The sequence below is a fragment of the Aulostomus chinensis genome, chromosome 3, assembly GCF_037954235.1.
Source record: "Aulostomus chinensis isolate RoL2024-O1b breed Wild chromosome 3, RoL_Achi_v1.0, whole genome shotgun sequence".
Taxonomy (NCBI): domain Eukaryota; kingdom Metazoa; phylum Chordata; class Actinopteri; order Syngnathiformes; family Aulostomidae; genus Aulostomus; species Aulostomus chinensis.
This window is the reverse complement of record NC_141322.1, coordinates 11,563,140-11,586,140: the sequence shown is the minus strand read 5'-3', so window position 1 is coordinate 11,586,140 and position 23,001 is coordinate 11,563,140. Positions and strand designations below refer to the sequence as shown.

The 23,001-nt window shown below is 42.2% G+C and overlaps 1 protein-coding gene across 1 annotated transcript in view; it reads right to left on the bottom strand.

Moving 5' to 3' along the window:
• Positions 1 to 23,001, bottom strand: part of suclg2 (succinate-CoA ligase GDP-forming subunit beta) — a 113,151-nt gene that overhangs the window by 8,700 nt on the left and 81,450 nt on the right. Inside the window, exon 10 of the mRNA XM_086200638.1 lies at positions 1,827 to 1,947. Coding sequence (XP_086056764.1) covers positions 1,827 to 1,947 — 121 coding nt within the window. The remainder of the gene's footprint in view (positions 1 to 1,826; positions 1,948 to 23,001) is intronic.

Sequence of the window (23,001 nt, the reverse complement as noted above, 5' to 3'; positions counted from 1 at the left end):
CACACACTTTCTCTCTATCTCTCTCGCTCAGTCTCTCTCTGGACACACCACTCAGCAGGATCTTGACAATTAAGTTAACTACCAACTGGCCCCGTGCCTCTGGGACTCAACCACATATATACACACAAATCTGAAACCACACACTCAGACATCTGAACCCCCCCCCCATACACACACACACACACACACACACACACACACACACACACACACACACACACACACACACACCTGAACCCCACACACACACCACACACACACTTGAAAAGGTTTCATTAGCATATATAGGTTGAAAGGTGAGCCAATCAGTGCTGTCTCCACCGTTATTCTGGCTGCCGCTAATGACGGGTGTGGCGAAATGTGACACATATGAGAAATGCAGTGCTATTCATACCAGGACGCTGGGGCACAATGAAGATAGATAGGCTCCAGAGAGCAGAGCAGCAATAACATAATGGTTGCAGAGTTTCAAACAAGGTGAGGAAGAGATGCTCTAAATCCCAGTGCTCTTGGTCCTGCTAAATATAAATATATAAATCTTTATGTCAATCTCAAAGTGGGAAAAAAAAGCATCATACTTTCTAACCAATACAAAATAGCTAGTTAGATTATTGGCATTACCCATGTTTCACCTTGTGGCAGTGCTGTGGTTGTGGAGGGTACATCCATTCCAATATACAGTGAATGAGCGGACTCTGGATGACGCATCACAAAAATAGTCAAATAAACACAGAGCGATGTTGCAGCGTGAGAATGTTTTGGTGTGCTGCTTGCTTTCTCTCGGCATATGAGTCTGTCTACATGATCGATTCCTTACCAATATAAATCAAATCCTGCGTTACATTCTGCATAAGTGAGGCTGATCTATCTCTGTCTCTGAACTGGGAGAATGGTCGACCTCTGTGATTTGTTCACACCCTGATTTCCATCCAAACCTCTTTTGACAAGCTCTGTGTAAAAAGGTCATATAAGATCTAAACTCTGAAATTAGTCTTTCTCCCTTCTTGACTTCTGACTGGAATTCTAATATTCCCTTTGCTACTGCTATGGCAGCTAAATGCTAACAGTAGCCATCCGGCAGATACCTACGCCACCCTCTGCAACACGCTTTCATTATATCGGGTAAGTTCATGATTTCTGGAGTTCAGCCAGTTGGTCTGTGCACTTGGTGACAATGGTGTGTGGACGTCGATGTTGATGTCTGACTGCTGCTTTTGGTAAATATATTCATTTATTTATTTATTCAATTTAAATGAATGTGATAGCCTGCAGAAACGAATTGCCCTATGGGGACTAATAAAATAATTCTGAATCTGGCTGGGAGACATATTGAAATAGGTTGGAGGAGGGACAAATACACAAAACTTGTCAAAAAATATTTCCAAGCTAAACGTTGCTTAGCCTTTACGCTGACATGCTGTTATGACGTCTTCTTTGGAAATCTAAGAATGAATCTTATCCTCACTTTCTCACCTCATAACTAAGCTAACCTTTATTTAAAGTCGTGCGTTGGATCTACCTTACAGTCTACTTACACGACCTACAAATACTTTTTGAACGACATGTAGAAAGACACAAAATCTTTTCTTTTAATTAAAGTGTGGTGGAACTTTGCCAACAGTGCTGCTACAGATGCATCAAAATGTTGAGGTCAATAGAATATAGATGGAGATCAATGATGCGATGTTCAGAGAAGCTGATGGGTTTGTAATGTATGCAAACGGTCAAACAGGCTGATCTGGTATTTGGGTATACGTGTGTGTGTGTGTGTGTGTGTGTGTGTGTGTGTGTGTGTGTGTGTGTGTGTGTGTGTGTTGTTTTCTTACCTTCGAGCCTGACCACCAGGGGTACCTTCAGCTCCAGCTCTCGACAGGCTTTGGTGATGCCGTTGGCAATGATGGCACAGTTGACGATCCCCCCAAAGATGTTGACCAGGATGGCCTCAACCTGAGATGGAGGAGAGAGATGAAGGGTTTTGTGGAGACGTATACACACACACACACACACACACACACACACACACACACACACACACACAGATCTGACATATCCATCAAGATCCTTGTGGTTGGAGTCTGAATTTTTATATATATATATATATATATATATATATATATATATATATATATAGAGAGAGAAATATTCCTGTTCCATTGTGTTCTATATATATATATATATATATATATATATATATATATATATATATATATATATATATATATATATATAACACAATGGAACAGGAATATTTCTCTTGGAGAAAAAAATGAAAGAGGAAAAGTGTGTATAAGGAGATGGAGGAGAGATGAGCAGTGAAGAAATAGAAATTAAAAAAAACTATAAGATAAAACTATATGTCGTCTATCTTACTAGTTCGCTATTTCCCAGAGAAATCTAACACAAGGAGTAAGTGTTCTCAATGTTCAGCTCACAATTCATTAACATTATTGAACATCTTGATTTTGCAGATGTTTAGGAACTGAGCAGATTCTTCAGCTAAACATTTGTTCTGTAAACGTTCCTCTTGCAACCTTTTTAAAATGTCATGACACAGTAACTGTGCGCTTTACTATCACAGTACCTCAGCTGTCTTCAGTTTCTTTCCAAGATATTTTCTACTTCCACAAAAAAAAGAGCACACAACTGATATCACTAAGTAGCAAAGCACAGCAGCTAGTGTGTGTGTGTGTGTGTGTGTGATTACACTTACAATCTCACACTTGATAATTAGCCTGGCTAGCTTGCTGGAAAAGTAGACTGAGAGCACACAGGATTAATCCTCCATGTTTGTTTATAATCACTGCTAATCTGTTAGTGCCGATTTGGATGAGCAGCTCGTGAGAGTGTGTGTGTGTGTGTGTGTGTGTGTGTGTGTGTGTGTGTGTGTGTGTGTGTGTGCGTGTGTGAGACTGTATGCTTTCGGTGTGCAGTAATGATGTTTACAGGAGGAGGAGATCAAGGACTTGGATAGCTATCAGAGTGACAGGCAAGGCATTGTCCTCTGCATGCTATCCAAATGAGCATCTCTGTATACACAGCAGAGATAGACCAAGGAAGAACTCTGAAACGCATACAGATGTAGACAGAAAAATAGACAGACGCCACGCTAAGAGTTGGAGCAAACTGTTGGGTCAACACAAGGAACTGTTTAACTGTGATTAAGCATATCACACCAGGAGAGGTTGGGGGGGGGGGGGGTTGAATTAGAAAAACATTTCTGCAAAAAACGCAAATGAACAAGGAAAGTCCTCCCTGATTACATAACAATGAAAAATGAGTCATCCTGATATACGGAAATAATAGGATTTTTGCCTGCAGCAACAAACAAAATATGTTTTTTATTCGGGACTGTGCTTGCTACACACATTCACAGCGCCGCAACTATAAAAACCCAGGAGGCACGAGAATGCATTATTACAGATGAATGCAGTGGAAAAAAGGCCACATACACGCACTTTAAAAGTACTGCATTAGTGCTATAGTCTACTCGATGGCTGGCATGAGGGTACACGTGTGAAGACTGTCAGACGGTGTGAAACGACTGCACTGTGAGAAAGGCAAAAAGGTGTGAAACGATTCCAGTGTGTTGGTTTCTCAAAGCTCAGAAAAAGTTCTTCTGACAGTGGGTTAGGTATGAGATCTGCAGTTCACGGCATACGTGTGCACCCATTTGTATGCACGTCTATAATCCTATGCTGCCTCAGGGCACATGTGCTGAGTGTGTGTTTTTGTGCTGCCCTGTGCAGCTGTAACCCACAACAGGGGCACAAGGTCAATATTACCGCTGCTGCCACGAAATTCTAGGCAACTTATTATCATTTTTTTTAAATAAAGCTGAATGGGGCTGGAATGTGTGTGTGGAGGCTTAACACCAGTGATCCAGCCGGAGTATCGTCACATACGTGACTCTGTAGAGAGGAAAAACGGGACTCCTTTTCCGACTTACAGCCTGCAGCATCATCAGCATGTAGGATCAATGCCTTTAAGACAAATGAATCGTTACAGAACTTGTTACCGTCCCCAGCCATATTCGATCATATCAGTGACTATGTCATCAAGCGAGGCATGTCCATGCACACTAATGTCCCCACTTGGGGGCAGCAGAGACTTAGATGGATTTTCCAGCCTTGCTTGAAAAGGCTCTATTCTACTTGTATCTCCTGCCCATTTTTCAACTGTGTCTCTACTGGGAAGAACCATATTTCTTCCATTCATGCATCTCCTATTGACATTCATGTATATTAATGATACATAAGACATGATCTATGTTGCTTGGCACAGAAGTAAATGCAATTTATAGAAATATGGATGTGGCAGGCAGTAAGATGCCAATTTGTGGCAAGTTTTGTTTTCTTATAATTACTCTGACATACATGCAAGAGAACATTCTAGGGAATATTATATTTCCTGGGCAGATAGTTTATGCTAAGTACTTTGATTTCATCTGCCTTTTCCAAGTTGCACACAGACACCTGGCTGACACTGAAGTGCAATATCATAATCAAATGCTGAGTGACCAGAGAGAGCATGCCTTTTGGGTTTAAAATATGGTGAAATATTGGAGGTAGAAAAGGCAAATTTTTGCATCTTATTCATGATAAATCCTGAAATGTCTCATTCAGAAGAACTGAACGCAATCCTTAGTCAAATTTCTGACTATAAAATGGAGCTTTTTCTACAAAATTATCTGGTCTGTGCAGGGGTACAACGCTACAATAGTGAACCAACTGAATATGAGGCAACCTCAGGGTTAATCTCCTTGATTTGATGCCCTCTCCAATCAAAAGTTCTGCTCTGTTCCATTCAGCCTCTCAGTGTCTAAAAAAATCCTACCTTGAGGTATGAAATAGTATTGCACAGTGCAATCTGTCTACAATCTCCAGCATCATGCTCAGTATCATTTTAGCTCCTGTCACAGAACCGAGTGCAGCCTCTCACCTTAAAGGCATTCATTCCAGGTGAGCTAACTTGGCAGCAGGGTGGATTTCTTTCATCAGAGCTCAGCATAATGGCAGCACGTAGAATGTGCCAGCGTGCTCTTTTTAGAAGATCTTTGTGCATTCTTTCCGGCAGCATTAAGGCATGAGCCGCTACCTTCTACCTGGGCGCCGGTGAAATTATTCAAATTTAACAAAATAGGATCATTGCTGCTGGCGTTCTCATACCTGCCAAGGTTTTTTTGTATCAAAGTAAAAAAAAAAAAAGGGGGGGGGGGCTTCACATGAGAAACAGGCTTTTCTGTCTGCTATTATACAAGCCTCTAACTGCATTTAGAGCGAGAACCAGGTATAAGCCAGACAATTTGACCGGTTCATGTGGACTAAAACTGTCTATAAACTACAAAATTCTACATCAGCTGTATGAACTTGAAGCATGGAGAAACTAACATTTCATACTGAAAAGTCTTCCTATTCCTTAAATAGAAGAATAAACAAGATGTACTTTTCTCCTCCAAGTTTCAACCCGAGGGGAAATAAAAGCATTGTGTTCCTTCTCATTCTGCCAGGCTCCTTTTCACAAGTTGTGCAAGTGTTGCTGAATTATCACTCAGATACACATTTTCATGCCCGTACCCCTGTTAAGCACTGTTAATCTCTCTGCAGGAAAGAAAGAAAAGCATCTTGTTTCCTTTGTCACCAGCAAGCAGATAGGCGTAGAAAAAGGCCGGGCTAGAGATGGGTGTGTGTCTCTCTGTGGCCTATTAAGGGCCATTGTTCCGTCTTATCTACTGCAAACAGCCTGTACTGTCACCGCCTGCTCTGGCAGGCCTTGTTTATTTGTTTTTCGATCCCCACTCTATGCCCTATGGCCACAGGTTAACATGCACGACTTCCAAATAAAGTCAGGCCTGCTGGCTGTAATCACACATCTTGGAATGATGGGACTGCTGTTGGGAGGGGAACGATTATTGTATTTCAGTCCAAGCTTGAAGTAAGATCAGACTAAACCGTCTGGGGTGATCAAATGGTTGATTCTTTTATTGTCAACACATGCCTTTTGATTCTTTTACAGATTTGTCACTGGCCATTTGCTGCTAAAATGTGAGAACCACAGCAGATCTATGACGGCCCGTGACAAACAGCAAGGATCCCTCAAGAGTTATACTGGCTGACCCGCACCATGCAAAAACATGTTTGTCCCCCAAAGTCCAGTTAGACTGATCAGTGTGATTCTGTGTGTTAGGCACGGTATGCTTTATGGCCCTGGCATGCTTCAACATGCTGGACCGCAGGATCCTGAGCATGGGAGGTGAATGCGATGTTATCTGGCAGTTCTGTAGTTAAAAAGAATTGACAAAATAACCTGCATTAATACAAGTAAGGTTTCATTTCTGTAATCCAATTCGGGAACACAATTTCCTCTGATGGTTAGGACCCAAGACTCTCATGATCACTGAGTAAAATTAGCTTATGCTAGCTCTTATTAACAGTTAATCTGCAAACTTTCGTTACTGACTGGTTAACTGTGGGTTAAGGCCTCTAGGCATAGAACGTGATTTGTACTGCACTTGACGCATCCTAATTGGTTCTGCACAGGCACTCAAACCACTTTAATCCACAAGGTGTACTCTACTACGTGTGGACAGTGTTGCCAACACGTTTGAAGTCGCTAAATGACATCATTGCCTAATTTGCATAATTGGCCATCTGGATGTAGTGGCTTTGCACATGCGTGATTCATTTGCATCCTGGACGTGGAGCGGTGCAGGTCTCTGACTGCAGCAGGGGCTGCTCTGTGACACTTCTGTGAGTGAGACTGACCGCTTGTGAGTGCTTTTGGACGGGGGAAGGGGTCACGGTAGCACCGTCTGCTCGCTGAAGATGGCACCGATACGCGCTCTTCACGGAAACCATAGCTGGTCACCACGTGAAAATCGGCCAATTCTACTCACTGACCAATCAATTGGTGTATCCCTACCATCAATGAGATGAAAGCACTGGCTCTGGCTATTCTGTGGAGGTGAGTAGCAAAGAAAGTGTGGTTTCATGAAATGCTCAGGACAACACAAGAGATAGAAGGATTTACAGCTTCATGAAGCTAATAACCCATCATCATTGTTGTGACTGATGACTCCCACCGTGCCCAATCACCTGCTATTGGACACGCCTACGTTTCGTCACAGAGTACTGCACCCAGGTGAAATAATCATCAAGTTTAGTTCAGCACACAGGCTTAAGTGCCACCCTCATGCTGTACTCAGCTCAGCCGAACGTGGATCTGCTCTCGCGCTGCACTACAAAGTGAAAGGGATTCAGGGCTGGGGCACTGGGGCACTGCGTCCTGTGTCATATGTGTAGGGGCCTTTACAATAAGTACATCTCAGTGATGACATAAGCATCATCAGAGCAGACCAGTTCAAGGGCAATGATGATTCAGAACATTTCAGGGCAACCGGGCCAAGTGTGCATGCTCCATAGTTGACACATCCCCAATAGGGTCTTTGGCAGGATCATACAATCATTACAAAGCATTGTTGATACATATCTGAATGTAAATGACAAAATGAAAAAAATCCTTTTCAACATCGTCCAAAAATGTTACAAAAAAAATCAAAGTAAACACTCGAGAGCATTTCGGCTTTAGTCACAGTCTGCCGATTCTTGGAATCCTCCAATTCCTTTCTCTTACAACAGCAGCATAATAAGACACTGCGGATGAAAGAAAGAGCATGATTTCATGTCGTCTTTGTCATGTGTGTGGGAGAATCAAATTAGGAGGAACATGAAGAGTTGGTATTTCTTTTATGAGGTATGTCCTATTTGAGCATAAATTCTGTCAAACTGAAGAGCTATTTTGCCTGTGCAAATCTATTCTTAGAGGGGCTACAGAACAAGAAAGACGACAGACTGAGGGGAAAAAAGGGTCTTGAAGTCAGAGAGTGAGGCGAAGTGAAACGGATGGAAGAGTAGAGATGGAGAAGAAAAGAGACGAGGAGAGGTGATGGGAAGTGGTGCGCTCCCTGGCTTCTATTGAAGGCTAGGACTGGCCCTGGCAAGGAGGGATAAGAGGGAAATAATTATCCGGCCTGCTGAAGCATGACAGCCTCTTCTTGGGACTGCAGAGACAGACTGAGTATTATGTCAAAGATTGGTCATGTCACCGGCAGAGATACCTCTTGACAGAAAGTGGCATCTGAAGTTTCACTTGACAGTAAAAAAGCAACAGGTGGTTGGCTACCTAACCACTGAGGCCCAGACGAGACATTCATATTGGTTCTTTTCTGTTTCAATTTTCAAGCATGATTTCATTTTGTGAACAATGCTATCCAGCTTTTTAAAATAACTACATAAATCCACATTTTAATTCCCGATACACCTTTTGAAATCTTCCTGCCTGAAAAGTATTTTAAAATCTCACAATTTGGCTATATCCTTGACTTTCTTGCATCTGGACTGACCAAGAGTCCTGGATGAACACTCAATTCTTCAATGAGACCAGAGAATGGGATCCAATCAAGGCAGGGAGAGCTTCCCTTCCAGTTAATAGAGGTTTGTACCACAGTGGGGATCAGAGAGGAAAGGTGGAGAAAATGAGGAAAGGTGAGATCTAACGGAACCACATAACAGAGCAATAGATCCAGGAAATAGTCATTACTGCTTTAAGGTTTACCATCTCTTCAGTGTGGGGACATTGGCTTTTTTTTTTTAAGGAGGGGCTTCTGCAAAGCTGTTACTGCACAGTGAGGTTCAGCAGGAGTTTATTTGGAGATGTTATACAATCACACAATGACTGGTTTCCACCATTAAAGAACCAAATCAAACAACCAAATAATCAAAATCCAAAACCCAAACATAGGGTCCTAAAAGGCCAAGTGCAAAGTTGCTGTGCCCATTATAAGGATTCCAATAATATCCAAATATTTCCATATGCCCAAAGAAATAAAAGCAGGGAAAAGTCAGTTCGAGCATGAGTGTGAGATTTGGTTATTTTTACAGGGTGAGGAAAACAAAAAAGTTGGAGCAATAACCAATTTGCAGTTTAGGTTTCATGACTGATTAGACCAAGTCAGATGCCATTCCCGCTTTTCTTTCAAACGACAAAATGTTGCCTCATTCAACTGCTCATACACACACTGATGGTGGGGGCTGACATGCAAGGTGCCAACCCTGTCATCAAGAGCAATTAGTCGTTCCTGATCTTGACAATGGACACTTTGAAACAGCGTCTGAAGGAAGTGAGGATCAATCCAGCAACCCTTCAATTACTGGATGGCCAGTGTACGTCCTCTGCCATGCTACAAGTGGGTACAATCGTACAGAACGTTAAAGCTTGGCAATCAATTGGATTTCCATTATGGCTTACAATGATCATGAGAACAAAATTGACAAAATAAAATTATTTTTGAATCCCATGCAGTGATGTGTTGTGTTTTGCCTCGTCCAATAACTGTGGACCACCTTCCTTATCAGCCACAGGCACTTCGCTTCTCCCCCAAATCCCAAACAGTTTTGGTTTCAGCTCATGTTAAGAGTGAGGAGGGAGACACTGCACCTTTCTTTAGGGGAGGAGGATGGCGGGAAGGCAGCGCTGATTCAGTCATCTATCAACACTCTAGAATATTGAGCGAGATAATGAGATGTTATATGGCACAAAGCCACATGACTGACCTGAAGTCAGCTAACAAAGTGGTCTCTATGGCCCTGTTCACACTTTTAATGCATTAAAATCCATGTTTGCATCCAATCCATTCAAGTTTTAATTGTTTATCACAAACTGTGTGAATTTGGACATCTGTAATAATACAGACATTGCAATGTACTTCTGTCCTGACATCAGGTGACGTCAGGCGATCCTTCAGTTGGATCATACCAATGTTTTTTCCAGTTCCATTACATTTTAAAGTTTAGTGAGTCTAAGAAACTCAAGTTCTCACCTATTTGTTCTTTTACTGTGGAAAATGTCTTGAAGTAAGACTGGTCTCTAAAGAAGCTAAACTGCTTTAGTGGATTCAAACCATTTTACCAAAAGAAGAGAAAAGAAATACAAGATTTGTCCAGGTGCTATTCTGATTCTTCCATCATCGAGAAGATACTGCAACTTTGTACCTGTTCTTTTTTTTTTGTGAACAGCAACCAAATCTGTCAGTCACTCTGTTGATCTTTCTCAACACTTTCCATAAAGCTTCAGAGTTTTCTGAAGCTGTCTCATCTACCCTCAGACCCTGGAGGTGCAGTGTTTTTATGTGAGTTTTTAATCTTCCTCCCACTGTGTCAGATGCCACATTGAAGTGAGTGTCAAAGAACTAAACAGATGAAACAACACAACAAAAAGTCAAAATTGTGATCTTTGAACAACCTACTGTGCAGACATCTAATCATCACTCTTACTTCATATTCCGCTGCAAGAGGAACCTTCTTATTCACAATGAGCATGGGTGTGTTTGAAGGTCTGTGTTTTTGTTATGGAGGAAGGGCCAGGTACCACTGGGGGTGATCACCTTGATGCTGAAGGAGTGGATCTGTTTAAAGAATTGAGAAGTATGAGTTTACATCAAGCTGGGGAACGTTCATGAATATGTTCCTTGCATCAAGAATGTTGTCGATCCATGGTATGTGGAGTCCCATTTTGAAGACCTGAGTTTGGCATTCTGGATGTTGACAAATATTTGCAATGATGGGCATTTAAATAGACTTGAATCATACAACAGGCTAAAAGGCCAAAATATCAATAAAAAAGTGTTATATATTATGGCATCTTTTGTTTGACCTTTGTGCTGCCGCCGGTTTAGTTTACAGGCGAAATCAGCACCTTTAAAGCTGACGCCATGGTTCTCAACAGGAAAACAGATGATTGTCTTGCTCATGTAGGGAGGGAGTTCAAGTATCTCGGGGACCTGTTCTCGAGGGACACCTCATGACCAAAGAATGAGACAGCAAGTGCAAGCTGCCACAATAGGGCATTTAAATAGGCTTGGATCGTACAACAGGCTAAAAGGCCAAAATATCAATAAAAAAGTGTTATATATTATGGCATCTTTTGTTTGACCTTTGTGCTGCCGCCGGTTTAGTTTGCAGGCGAAATCAGCACCTTTAAAGCTGACGCCATGGTTCTCAACAGGAAAACAGATTATTGTCTTGCTCGTGTAGGGAGGGAGTTCAAGTATCTCGGGGACCTGTTCTCGAGTGACACATCACCGAAAGGACCGAAAGAATGAGACAGCAAGTACAAGCTGCCAAAAAAGGGTTTCCTCATGTTCCTCAGATGCCACCTTGGTGCCTCCCCAGGGAGGTGGCCCTGGGGCAGACAAAGAACCAGGTGGAGGAACTGTATCTCCATGCTGGACTGGGATCACCTCGGGATCCCCTCAGGAAAAGGAGGTTTGGGGTTCCCTGATGGATGCTAGATGGATGCTTCTGTGAACCAACTTCACATGAGCAGCTGAAGATGGATGATACATAGGATATATATATATATATATATATATATATATATATAAATACACATATATAAAAAAATATATATAAATCAGTTCCCATGAAGAGACCAATATTTTACTGCACTGTTAACATGTTTATTTCAGCTGTTACGTTGGGCATTTTAACATTGAGGTGTTTGGGGACTAATTCCCTTTTAGAGACAGCCTCAAGTGGGGAACTGCAGATTTTGGCACTTCCAAATGCATCCGCCCCAAGCTACATGCTGTCATCAGTGAAGGCATCCTGACCAATGGGAGGGCTGGGAGTCACCAAAATCCAGAGCATTTGAAGTAAAGTTCTCAAGAAATTCACAACCACCATTTTACATCCATTTCATACAAATATCTACAAGGCCCATTAGGGCCAGGCTGTCAAAACATTGCTGAGATTGTAGAGACGTATATTATATGAGGACTTAAATTTTTCCAGTTTTAATCATGCAATTCCTCTTTTCATTATTCATGCATATCTTGATGAAAACTAAATATGCTGATAAATTTGAGAGTATCTATATTAAATCCCGCTTCATTATGCTCCCTATAAAACTCCACAGGATTTTTGATGACATCTTGACATGGCATTGAAAACTACTTAAATATATCTAATCGAACAAATTAGGATGAATAGTTTACACTCTAATCCCATATAAATATGTAGTTAAGTAAGTAGGCATATCTTATAAGTAAAACCTCTTTTACTGCATGCAAATCTAAATAATTAACTATTTCAGGATACTCTTAACATATACTTGAGGATTAAAATGGTCTCCGTGTAAGAATAAACACAACTCAAACATTTTTAATGAATATTTGCAGGAAACACTTATTAGTTATCTTTCTAGTGTAGGCTACAGATTTGTCAGGATATCAAAGATGGAATAAATAATCAAGATTACATTCTTAAGTTATTTGTTGTTTTACACCTGCGACAGCAAAGATGTACATGATATGTGAAAGGATCTCCAAGCAGATTCTTAATAGATTTAGCTTTTGGATATTCCATTTATGCATTTCAAAAATGGTACATGGGCTCTATGTGTATGGCACCTTTCCAACGTTGATGGTACCAAAAGCTCTTTACAATGTTATCGCACTCACTCACTCACACACTCACTCACTCACTCACACACACAATGATGGTGGTATTTCATGGGCAGGTATCTGGATTTTTCAGGGTCCAGCCTAGTCTGTTTATAGAGATATCAAAAAACAGAATCCACCAAAGATCTCTGGAAACAGGGATGTGCCGGTATGACTTTTTGACGGTATAATAACCTTGGAAAAAAAAATTACCAGTTTCACAGTGTCACAGTACGGCAGACCTTGATATAAACGCAAATGATTTATCTAATTAAGGATATATTTAATTATAACTTTCTTTTGTGAAATCATTTGAACACAGAAATAATTGTTATTTGTGTCCAATGTTGATACAATAAATATACACACACACACACACACACATCACATTCATGTGGTGAATGTATTTTTGATGGACAGCATATCAATTTGCACAGAGCGGATTAGCCTGGACAGGAAGTGTCCTAACAAACAGCGCACTGTCAATTTTCAGAATAAAACACAACCTCCATCCATCCATTTTCTATATTCTACACCTCTTATTCAACGAGGGTCGTGGGGGGGTGGGGGGGTGGACCCTATCGGGCATCAGGTGAGTGGCGGGGTACACCCTGAACAGGTTGCTCGTCCCTTTGCAGGGCCATTCGATCCAGCGACCCCTCTGCTGACGGCCACTCTACCTCTGAGTCATGCCGACATAAACCCAATGTGCAGGCTCCTTATCTCCAAAACAGACAAAATGCAACCACAAATGCTAAATACGTAAAGCAAAGGACAACCACTCCATCAAGCATCTGACACGCTGTGGGTGGAAATTTCCACTGTGCAAAGAATGGAGGTAAATAATATCACAGCTTGAACATGGTGGAGCCTGTGTAAACAAGGGTTATGAAAAAAACGGCTTCCTCTTGCAGTCACTCTTTGCCTGCATGTTTACTGACCGTCCTCCTCATCTGTGCTTTGAAATGGCTGAAATATTCTCTTGGAATGTGGACTTTTCAGATGATAGATTGACTCTTCTACGGGCTCCTCCCTCAGGCATCATCATGTTACAAGGCAGGGCAGTCAGTAACACTGCTGATTAGGACCGACCGATATATAAGCTGTTATTAGCCTATCAGGGGCTTGTCACAGATATATTGTGTGAAGTGCAACGGCTCGGAGGTAGCATGGCTGTCTAGCAACTGAAGGGTTGGTGGTTCAAACCCTCACTTCCCCTGGTGATCATGTCAAAGTGTCACTGAGCAAGATACTGAGCCCCTAATTGATCCTGATGAGTAGGTTGGCACCTTGCATGACAGCCTCCGTCATCAGTGTGTGTATAAATGGGTGAATGAGATGACACAGTAAAGTTCTTTGAGTACCGCTAGGGAGGGTGCTACAGAAAACCAAAACATTTATCTTATTGGTGTCCTGTATATATCTAACGACATCAAAAATATCTAAATACTAAATACATTTTTTGACAACACATAAAGTTAAGTCTGAAATTATTTATACCCCTGTCAAGGTTAAGAAGTTTTTGATATTTCCATTTTATACAGTAGCTCTCCATCCAACAATTGGGATAGGTCAATGATTCTTAAATATTTTTTGTCATGGCCCTCCCCAGGGGACAGATTTTTTTTCTTACCGACTGTATTCAAGGTAAACTCAAGGGCTGTGCAGGCTTCTTCGTATTTCCTGATCTTTTTATGCCGGTCACCATCACTTGCTGTCCTTGCCTCTGATGTCTACACTGTTTTCTTTTCATTCCTGTCAGAAACTTCTCCATCTCTCCTCCTCCATCAGCTCTGTACACCGACGTGTCAGTGTACTTCTTCTACTGGGTTGAACAGGCAGCCTTTTGATTAGTTTGAGCACTGCTGCCACCTGGTGACGGGAGGCTTGTTTATCGTTCTCATGGCATCAGCATGAGAGTCAGCTTTGCTATCAGCGTCTTTATGCATAGCTGTGTTTAGACTACGTGAAGGTCACATCCGTGCAGAGTGTTGTACTTCAGTATTACAGGCTAGTGCCTAACATTATAAGTGTGAATGTTTACGAGGGTCGGACACAGATGAACCTTGTATATCTATCATCCACAATCACCCAGTAAAGTGGTCCAGTGTAAGCCATCTTGTGTTTGACAAATTCCTTCATCACACAAAATTCCTCCACAGTATAATACTGTACCTTCATGTTTGTATTTCAGTGTAGGATGTGTGTCTGGATAGGTTTTTCCCAATGAAACATGCCCCAGCTGCTCTGTAAGTCTACATTTCTCTGTTTTGTTGTATTTTGTTCATGCAAATTCTATCTGACTGAAAAGGAACCAATACTAGGTAGGTGTGTTCATATATCAATGGTCACCTGACCAACAGGGATTGATGGCGACCACAACAGAAATCAACATCAGATGTTGGGTTAACTATATAATATGCCTCTTGGGATCACACATGTGGTCTGTGCACACGGATCTACACCGCCAGCTTGTTGTGCACAATGGTACAGCCACAGACGAACTGACATTCGTCTCATCAAATTTTTCAGGCAGGTTTTATATTAGTACAATAGGCATTATCACTATAAAAATGTACATAAATATGATGAATATTATGGGACATACAACACATTACTTATTATTACTGCCTAAAGATATAGAGTACTAGGGAGATGCCGGGCGGGAGGCAGACCTCTGCAGTCAGCAGGAGGTTTGTCAATTATCATGAAAGGATGTAGAACTGTAGAACTGGTCCTGCTGCTCACCTCAGGGTATGAGAATGTTCCTGGCTTGACACACACACGCATGCACACACGCACGCACGCACGCACACACACACACACACACACACACACACAATCACTTAGCTGTGAATAGGACTAAACAACTGGAGCTGGTGTAGGACAGACATATTATTCATCCCCAGAGGGTGGTGTGTCACTGCTGACAGCAGACATAAATATTCGTCAACCCCTTCAGTGAGGGTTAATGGCCGTCCATCAGGCCACAGAGAGACCACACGGGCATGTGTAGACACACACAATATGGACACTTTCATTGGAACAGCAAGGTCACTTATGGAGATGGGAAACTCCGGGGATGACAAGAGGCCACATGAGGCAGCAGTGAATACTGCCTTTACACAGGTTCAGACACAGACATCTATATAAAGTCATACCTTCATACACATATTTCAGTTGTATGCACCCACACAGATGTGCACAAATCCTTTTTCTTTTTTTTTTTGTGGCAAATCCAGACATATTTTTGTGATTTAAAATGTTGAGTGTGATTCTCGATGTTGCTGTGTGCTGCTCTTCCCTGCTCCAAGCAAGAATTATTTTATTAAAGTGCAGCAATTCATACTAGTTGGGGAATGGCATACATAATCACGTCTGAGACTGGGTACAACACAACAGCAGCCGAATAAAAGAGCCAACATTTACCACTTTGTTCCTAATGCTGCATGGCCAATCAAAATTAATTTATTCTAATGTATGCACACAGAAGGTCAATTATCCAAATGATTCCAGTTCAGATTGCACCTGATCTTGGGAACCAATGAACCATTGAAAGGGCAGATGGGTGTGCTTTGCAAGGCAAATCATCACCCAGCTTCTTTTTTGTCACCCCCCTCCCCATTTGCATGTCCATTTGCAGGCTATCCACTCACTTTTACATACAGTACATTAATGGATTAACTGCTTTGCATTAAACAAGTATAGAAGAAGATTCTGCATAGGAATAAACCACAATAAGCAGGTGAAGCTTGTTTAACTGCAGAATATGGTCTTTTTTTAAGTTGGGTGTCCAATCAGTCAAATGGAGAGACATTAAAAGACATACTGATTGAAAATGTCTGAGTTTAAATTTGGACTGACTGACATCACTGTAATAATAAACAAAGCCAGGCATATTCACAGCTCTCACAAGAGTAACTAGACCAGCAACCCCAGTTTCAGCTGGAAAACATTGTACATTTATGTTGTGATATTTCAATGGAAAGTATTTGAATTCTACATATCGTGTCATAAACAAACAGGACAACGTCCCTCTTCTGGTTAACACAGACTATTGCAACTGAGGATCTGATCTTGTGCCAGGCGACATATTCTGATTTCATCACTCACCATCCCCACCATCTCTGCTCCTCCTATAAAACCTATGACTCCCCAACCTAGTTTTGCTATGGTGATGAGTATTAAAACATTCTTACAGGCTTTGAAGTGAGAAGCCACTCCTCCAAAAAGAGGTTTCATATTTCCAAATGGATTATGACCTGACACACATCGTTCACATGCTGGGTTTAAGCTTTTTATTTAAGCCCCTTTCACACTGCACCAAAAACGCAGGTGAACACGGGTGTTTGGGCACTCTGTTGATGTCCCCGAGACTCTATTTCACTCCTCAAACAATTTAGATGTGTATGATCTTATGTGAATTAATTTATGCTTGGGAACTCCCACCACTTGGGGAACCCTAACGTGAACTGCGCAAGCGCGATCGTGTTTATAAGCAACTTGTGTGGCGATCTTGCACATCTTTTTTATCGATCATGGCAGTGCACTGGCAAGACCGTGAAGTCCGCGAGCTGCTTGCCATCCACAGCTGCAGATTTCTGGAGCCATAAGGGACAGGGTGATTTATGGGAACATCACCAGCATTTTGAGGGAGTGCAGGTTTGACCGGTTTGACCAGCTGGAGTGCACCTGCACGCTGGTGAAGGAAACTGACCCTGAGAGCAATGACAATGGTAACATTTGACCCGACGATGTCCATGCTGCCATTTGTTTACCTTTGCAGTGTTCCGGCGCACTTTTATGTGTCATGATGACGTTTTCAGCGCGATGATGTACGAGAGAGAAAAACACAGGTACGCAGCCCTCACAGAGGGAGCTCAGACCCGGGTCTGCTGGAAGCTTGAATGCGCCCTAATGTGGAGCAAACGAGGGTACAAAAACCTGCTTTGACACGCCTGTTTCAGTGTGAAAGGGGTATTAGTTAGATTTACATGTTTTGTTAGGTTATGATGCAATCACTACTTTCTGTTCCCCTGCCTGTTATGTGAAAGAAAAAGATGGTTCAGACACAGACAAGCGATATGTTGCATGGTGAGCGAGGACAGCGTGTCATTAGGCCTGCACCTCAAAAAAATACAGAAGTGATTGTGGTGCTCTCTATTTGGCATAGCCAAATCTTGTCACTCCCATGTCAACTCAGCACATATACACAACTAACCTGCTATATTAACAATACAAATAAGTGTAGTGGCAGGAGTTGGGGCTCAGACGGGGGGGGGGGGGGATAGTTTCTATATGTGTTTTCATTTTTTTTACTTCTCTCCCTTATTGCATATGTTAATATGTTCCGCTTCTACACTAGTTGAAGATAAAGTGCCATAGGGTCCTCTCCAAGCTTACAGTGAAATTTGTAATCAGCCACATGTACAGAGCAACATCTCCCCTACCATCTGCAACAATGGTACAATCCTAAGCAAGGATAGTTAAAGGCTGGACCAGGATATGTACATGCTGGAATATATGTTGATGAATAATGTAATTTTGAGTGATTTGAAATATGTTCTTTGATGTTTATACGTACATGTTAATGACGTGATATGTTGATGTCATGATCAGTGTAGCTGGAGCACAGTAGAAGAACATGCCATTGAAGGAGATCGCAATGTACAACACATAAAAATGCATTAAAAAAAAAAACTACTGAAAAATAACTAAAACAAAATATTATAATAAAATACAAGTGTATTGGTCCAGTGAATATTTTGTTGGGTGGCAGCTGTGGTGAAATGGTGAGAATAATTCTTAAACAGCCGGTTACATTCTCAAAGTCAAAGGCATCGATTATTATTACTGGTAAACGGCCAATGACAGTGTCATGAGTGTGTCTTCCCAGTGCGTGTCCCCTCCCCCGTGTCTGTGTCTCTCTCTCCTAGGGGTGGATCCAGCAAGTCAGCAGGTGCGTAGGTTGTGCACCTGTTGTCCATCAGTCATCAACCTATGTTAAAAGCCGGGTCTCCACAGTCACTCTTCGTCAGATCGTCCAGTTTCCCATGCGGAAATCCTCCTCGCCTGCCTGCACCCTGCCTGAGCCAGCTGGATCTGCTCCTGTCGCTGCCCGTGTCTCATCACCACCTCGCACTTTTCACCGGGACTTCTGGGATCTCAAGGCCACAGCACTCACTGGCTTCACTGCTCTGCCCCGAGCAAACAACAGCACCATTAAAACACTTTTAACTGATTCTGGGTCTCCTGAGTCTCACTTTAGGGGCCACCCTTGTTAACTGTGTCGTGACAGACAGAGCTTGATTTGATCCTGACATTTAATCTGTGGTCGTTTTTTTTTCCAGCTGATGAATTCTATTTGCCAACCTTACATTAAAATGTAAGGTGTGAACAGGTTGCTCTGGGCATTTATGGCTGCTGGCGAGTGGTGAGGCTTTCTGGTTAGATAACTGCTAGTTAACCAACGTCTGACATCATCTCATGTTTAACTACTACAGAGGCATTGAAGCCAGCAGAAAACCTCACCTTGATTCGTCCATGAAAAGACTGAAACAAGGCTCTTTCTCCCCGGCACAACATCAGTCTGGGCGCACTGTCGGCCAGGAGACAATGCTAGCATGATATATCAGCTTCTAGCTTCTGTTCCTTGGACAGTCTGCCCTCACAATCCCCATCAACAAGCGCCCAAGGCAGAGCCTTCATGCTTGTACCCATGTCACCAAATCATCCTGAAATCTACTGCTGGTAAAACATATCAGCTGTGGTGCACAAACACAGGAAGAGCAACAATCATTCTCATTCACCCCAGTGACTTGCTACCACCAACTTCAGCTCCAGTGTATGAATTGCTCTGCTACTTAAGTCATGGATGCAGGTTTCCAAAATGGTGAGTTTCTCATTTGTTCAGTCCGTCAGTCATCCCCTTGAATATTCACAGGGCCACTACCTCTGGATCCGCCACAAAAAAAAAATACATAAGATCGGAGACAATACATCAACACTGAAGTGAAAGTTTGGACACTGGGGTGATATGTGGGCCTTAAAATAGGCAAAAGAAAAGGAAGGAATAGGGGGAGGAGAGGAGGCGTGTGAGGTTTTATCCTGTCACGAGATGTTGAGCTGGTAAGGCAATCTAGCAGTGCTGGAATATTGTCAAAGAGCAGTAACTCTGATAAATGAAAAGTAATCTTCACAACCTTTGTTGACTCAGTTAAATCCTCTCTATATAGAACCATTTTCTATCAGACCTGTGATTTGTTTTTCATCCTCATCAGTGACTTAATCAACGCAGTTATTGAAAGGCAGTAGTTGTGTTTTGGTGCTACTCAGCTCTGGCTAAACGAGTCACTTAGAAATTGATAGAATACATGTATTACACTCTCCACGTCAGCCCTCTCTCCTTTGCTCACGTTCTCCCTCTCTGTGCTTGTGTGGTCGGAGGGTGTAAGAGGGTGTTAAATTGCCATGAAACAGCCAAACCTGGCCACAAGGGCACAATCAGGGTTGAATTTCCACAAAGCTAGTCATGGATATATATACTAGTACAGCATGATAGCACACTTACCCATTCATTTCTTGTGGCAGTGGGAGCAGTTACATAAAAATGCCCCCATGTCCTCAAGTCTCATCAAATTGAGAAATGGTCCACTCTCATATGTAAATGAGAAAGATCTTTCGGGGAAGGGGTGGGACCAATGGTTCCGAGGCTGACATTTTGCCCTACAGACATTTGATGGAGCTCTGGAGAACAGAGCAGCATATCAATTAGCCATTAAGGGTTTGCTCAGGTATTGGAGGGATCAGAGAAACCAATAAAAGCCTCAGGAGGAAAAGGAAGAAGCGGAGCAGATCCCCAATCGATGGAGGTCTCATCAAGGGGCTTGCTCTGTGTCAGGAAGTGCATATGAGGTAGACAAATAATGTGACCTTTGAACTGCACGTGAAGCCTGAAGCTATTATCTTAATGAAGGCTTGAGACATTCAGTAATTTAGTTCTTCCTGATTTTTTTGTGTGCACTTTTAAGAGCTGAATGTTTGGGCTGGTAAAAACAGACTTAATACCATCCATCCACCCACCCATCCATTTTCCACTGCTTATCGCGGGGGTGGTGGAGCCTATCCCAGCGGCTTTCGGGCAATAGGAGGGGTTCACCCTGGACAGGTCACCAGTCCATCACAGGGCCAACACATAGAGACAGACAACCATTCACACTCACAGTCACACCTACAGTCAATTTAGAGTATCAATCAGCCTAGTCCCCTCTTGATGTCTTTGGACTGAGGGAGGAAGCTGGAGTACCAGAGAGAACCCACACAGGAACAGGGAGAACATGCAGACTCCACACAGAAAGATCCTGTGCTTGAGCCAACTGCATGTTTGCATGTGGTGTAAAATTCAATCTTCCTGCCTGACTTGTCTTGTTCGGTAAAGTTTTATTTTATTGTCATTGTCCTACTGCATTTTTCATTAAATAAACCTTGGTTGCATAACAAATTTAACTCCTGTAAACCACAAGCAGGAAAAAAATCGTTAACTATTAGATTTAACATTAAAATTCTCAACAGTTTTCCTCTTTCTAGTAGCGACTACGACCAAGTTATAATTATACCATGTGTGGGTTTGCAGGGAAAGGTTGAGTTGAGCAGCTGAAAAGATGGAAAATGTGCCATTGTGAAACTTGACATTACAAGTTCTGCATCTCAGCCTCTAACTGCCTGTTCTATCGACTCGAACAAGTAAAACCTGACAGATGCAACATTTCTCCAAAGCAGCAATGTGCAGTGCAGCACGTGTGCCAGCAGTTGTGTTTTACAACACTCAGCCACACTATGAACATGTAACTGTAAGATGAGCTTTGTATCTGGATACAGCAAAGCCAGGAGTGCTTTTGAGAGCTAAACAGTACCTGTGACTGATCAATACCTATTCTATATCTAATTATTCGATCATTATTCTTGCTAGTTGGACAGAGAGCCATCACGATGGTTAATGATGAGCTCTGACAGTGTTTTGTACCCCATGGATCCAAGTTAAAGCTCAAGGTGGGGTGACTACATTAATGCCTCCCTACTGTGGCGGCAAAATTTATCAGAATAACGGCAAAACATAATATGACCAACTGCAGTTTTCAAATCGCAGGAAGGCAAAATTTATGTAACAGGCTAACTTATAAAGTATTGTGGTGCTGTTGAGAGAACCTGCCTGTAGACATCATATTCTACTGACATAAGAACATCCATCCATCATCAGCTGCTTATCCTGTTGAGGGTTGTGGGGGGCTGGAGCCTTTCTTAGCTGTCACTGGGTGAGAGTAGGGGTACACCAGTCACTCAAAGAGCCTTCATACAGAGACAGATCTTTTACACTCACATTCTCACCTACAGGCAATTCAGAGTCTCCAAATGAATTTAGCTTAACTTGCATGTTTCTGGACTGTGGGAGAACACCGGAGCAACCTGAGAAAACTCATGCAGGCACAGGAGGAGAGCAAACCCCACCAAGCTGTGAAGAGACCGTGTGAACCACTTCACCAGCATGTCATCCTTAATAGAAAAGGTTCCTAGCTCCATGTAAACAGATCCACCCAAATTTACACCATTTTAGTTTAAGTTGCTTTTCAGTGAAAATGAGAATGATGACATAAAAATCCCTCTTTTTCAGCAAATTCACTCTCAGAATCAGTCAGATAATTATCCACCAATCAATCTGACCCCCAAGTCAGGTTGATCCATGTAGAGAACCCAAGAGAGAGGTGAAGCACAAGTGTGTGGGGCAGGTTCAAGGGTGGGGTGAGGTGACGACTCCACCCTACTAAGCTACAATCAAAACTAAGGACCATAATGTGGATTGAACAACTCCTTAACACTCCTTAACACAGACTTTTATTATCTAGCTACCATTCACAACCCCAAAGAAAAGAGCAAAAATGAGCTCAGCTAAATTATAAATTTCATGTGATGTGCATCTGAGGTTATTCATTTATTTTGTGTCTTCTGTGTGGTTGAAAATTATCACTGTGACAAGATGTGAGGACCGGCTAAAATGTCCTCACTTTCCAAAAATGTCCTCGCTATGTTGGTTAAATATGTATTATAGTCCTCAATATGTAGCAAGTACAGAACACACACACACACACACACACACACACACACACACACACCAACGTCCTTGTACTTATATCTTTGTGAATACTTTCAGTGACCTAATACATTCCCTAGCCCCTCACCCTAAACTTAACCATCTCAACTGACTACCTGACCCTAAACCTAACCTGAACCTGATTCTAACCTCGACCCTAAAACCAAGTCTTGACCTTCAAATGGCCCTTTGAAGATGTGAGGACCGGCTAAAATGTCCTCACTTTCCAAAAATGTCCTCATTCTGTTGGTTAAATACGTATTCTAGTTCTCAATATATAGCAAGTGCACACACACCCACACCCACCCACCCACCCCCACACACACACACACACACCTCTTTCCATTCTGGCTCCTGCTGT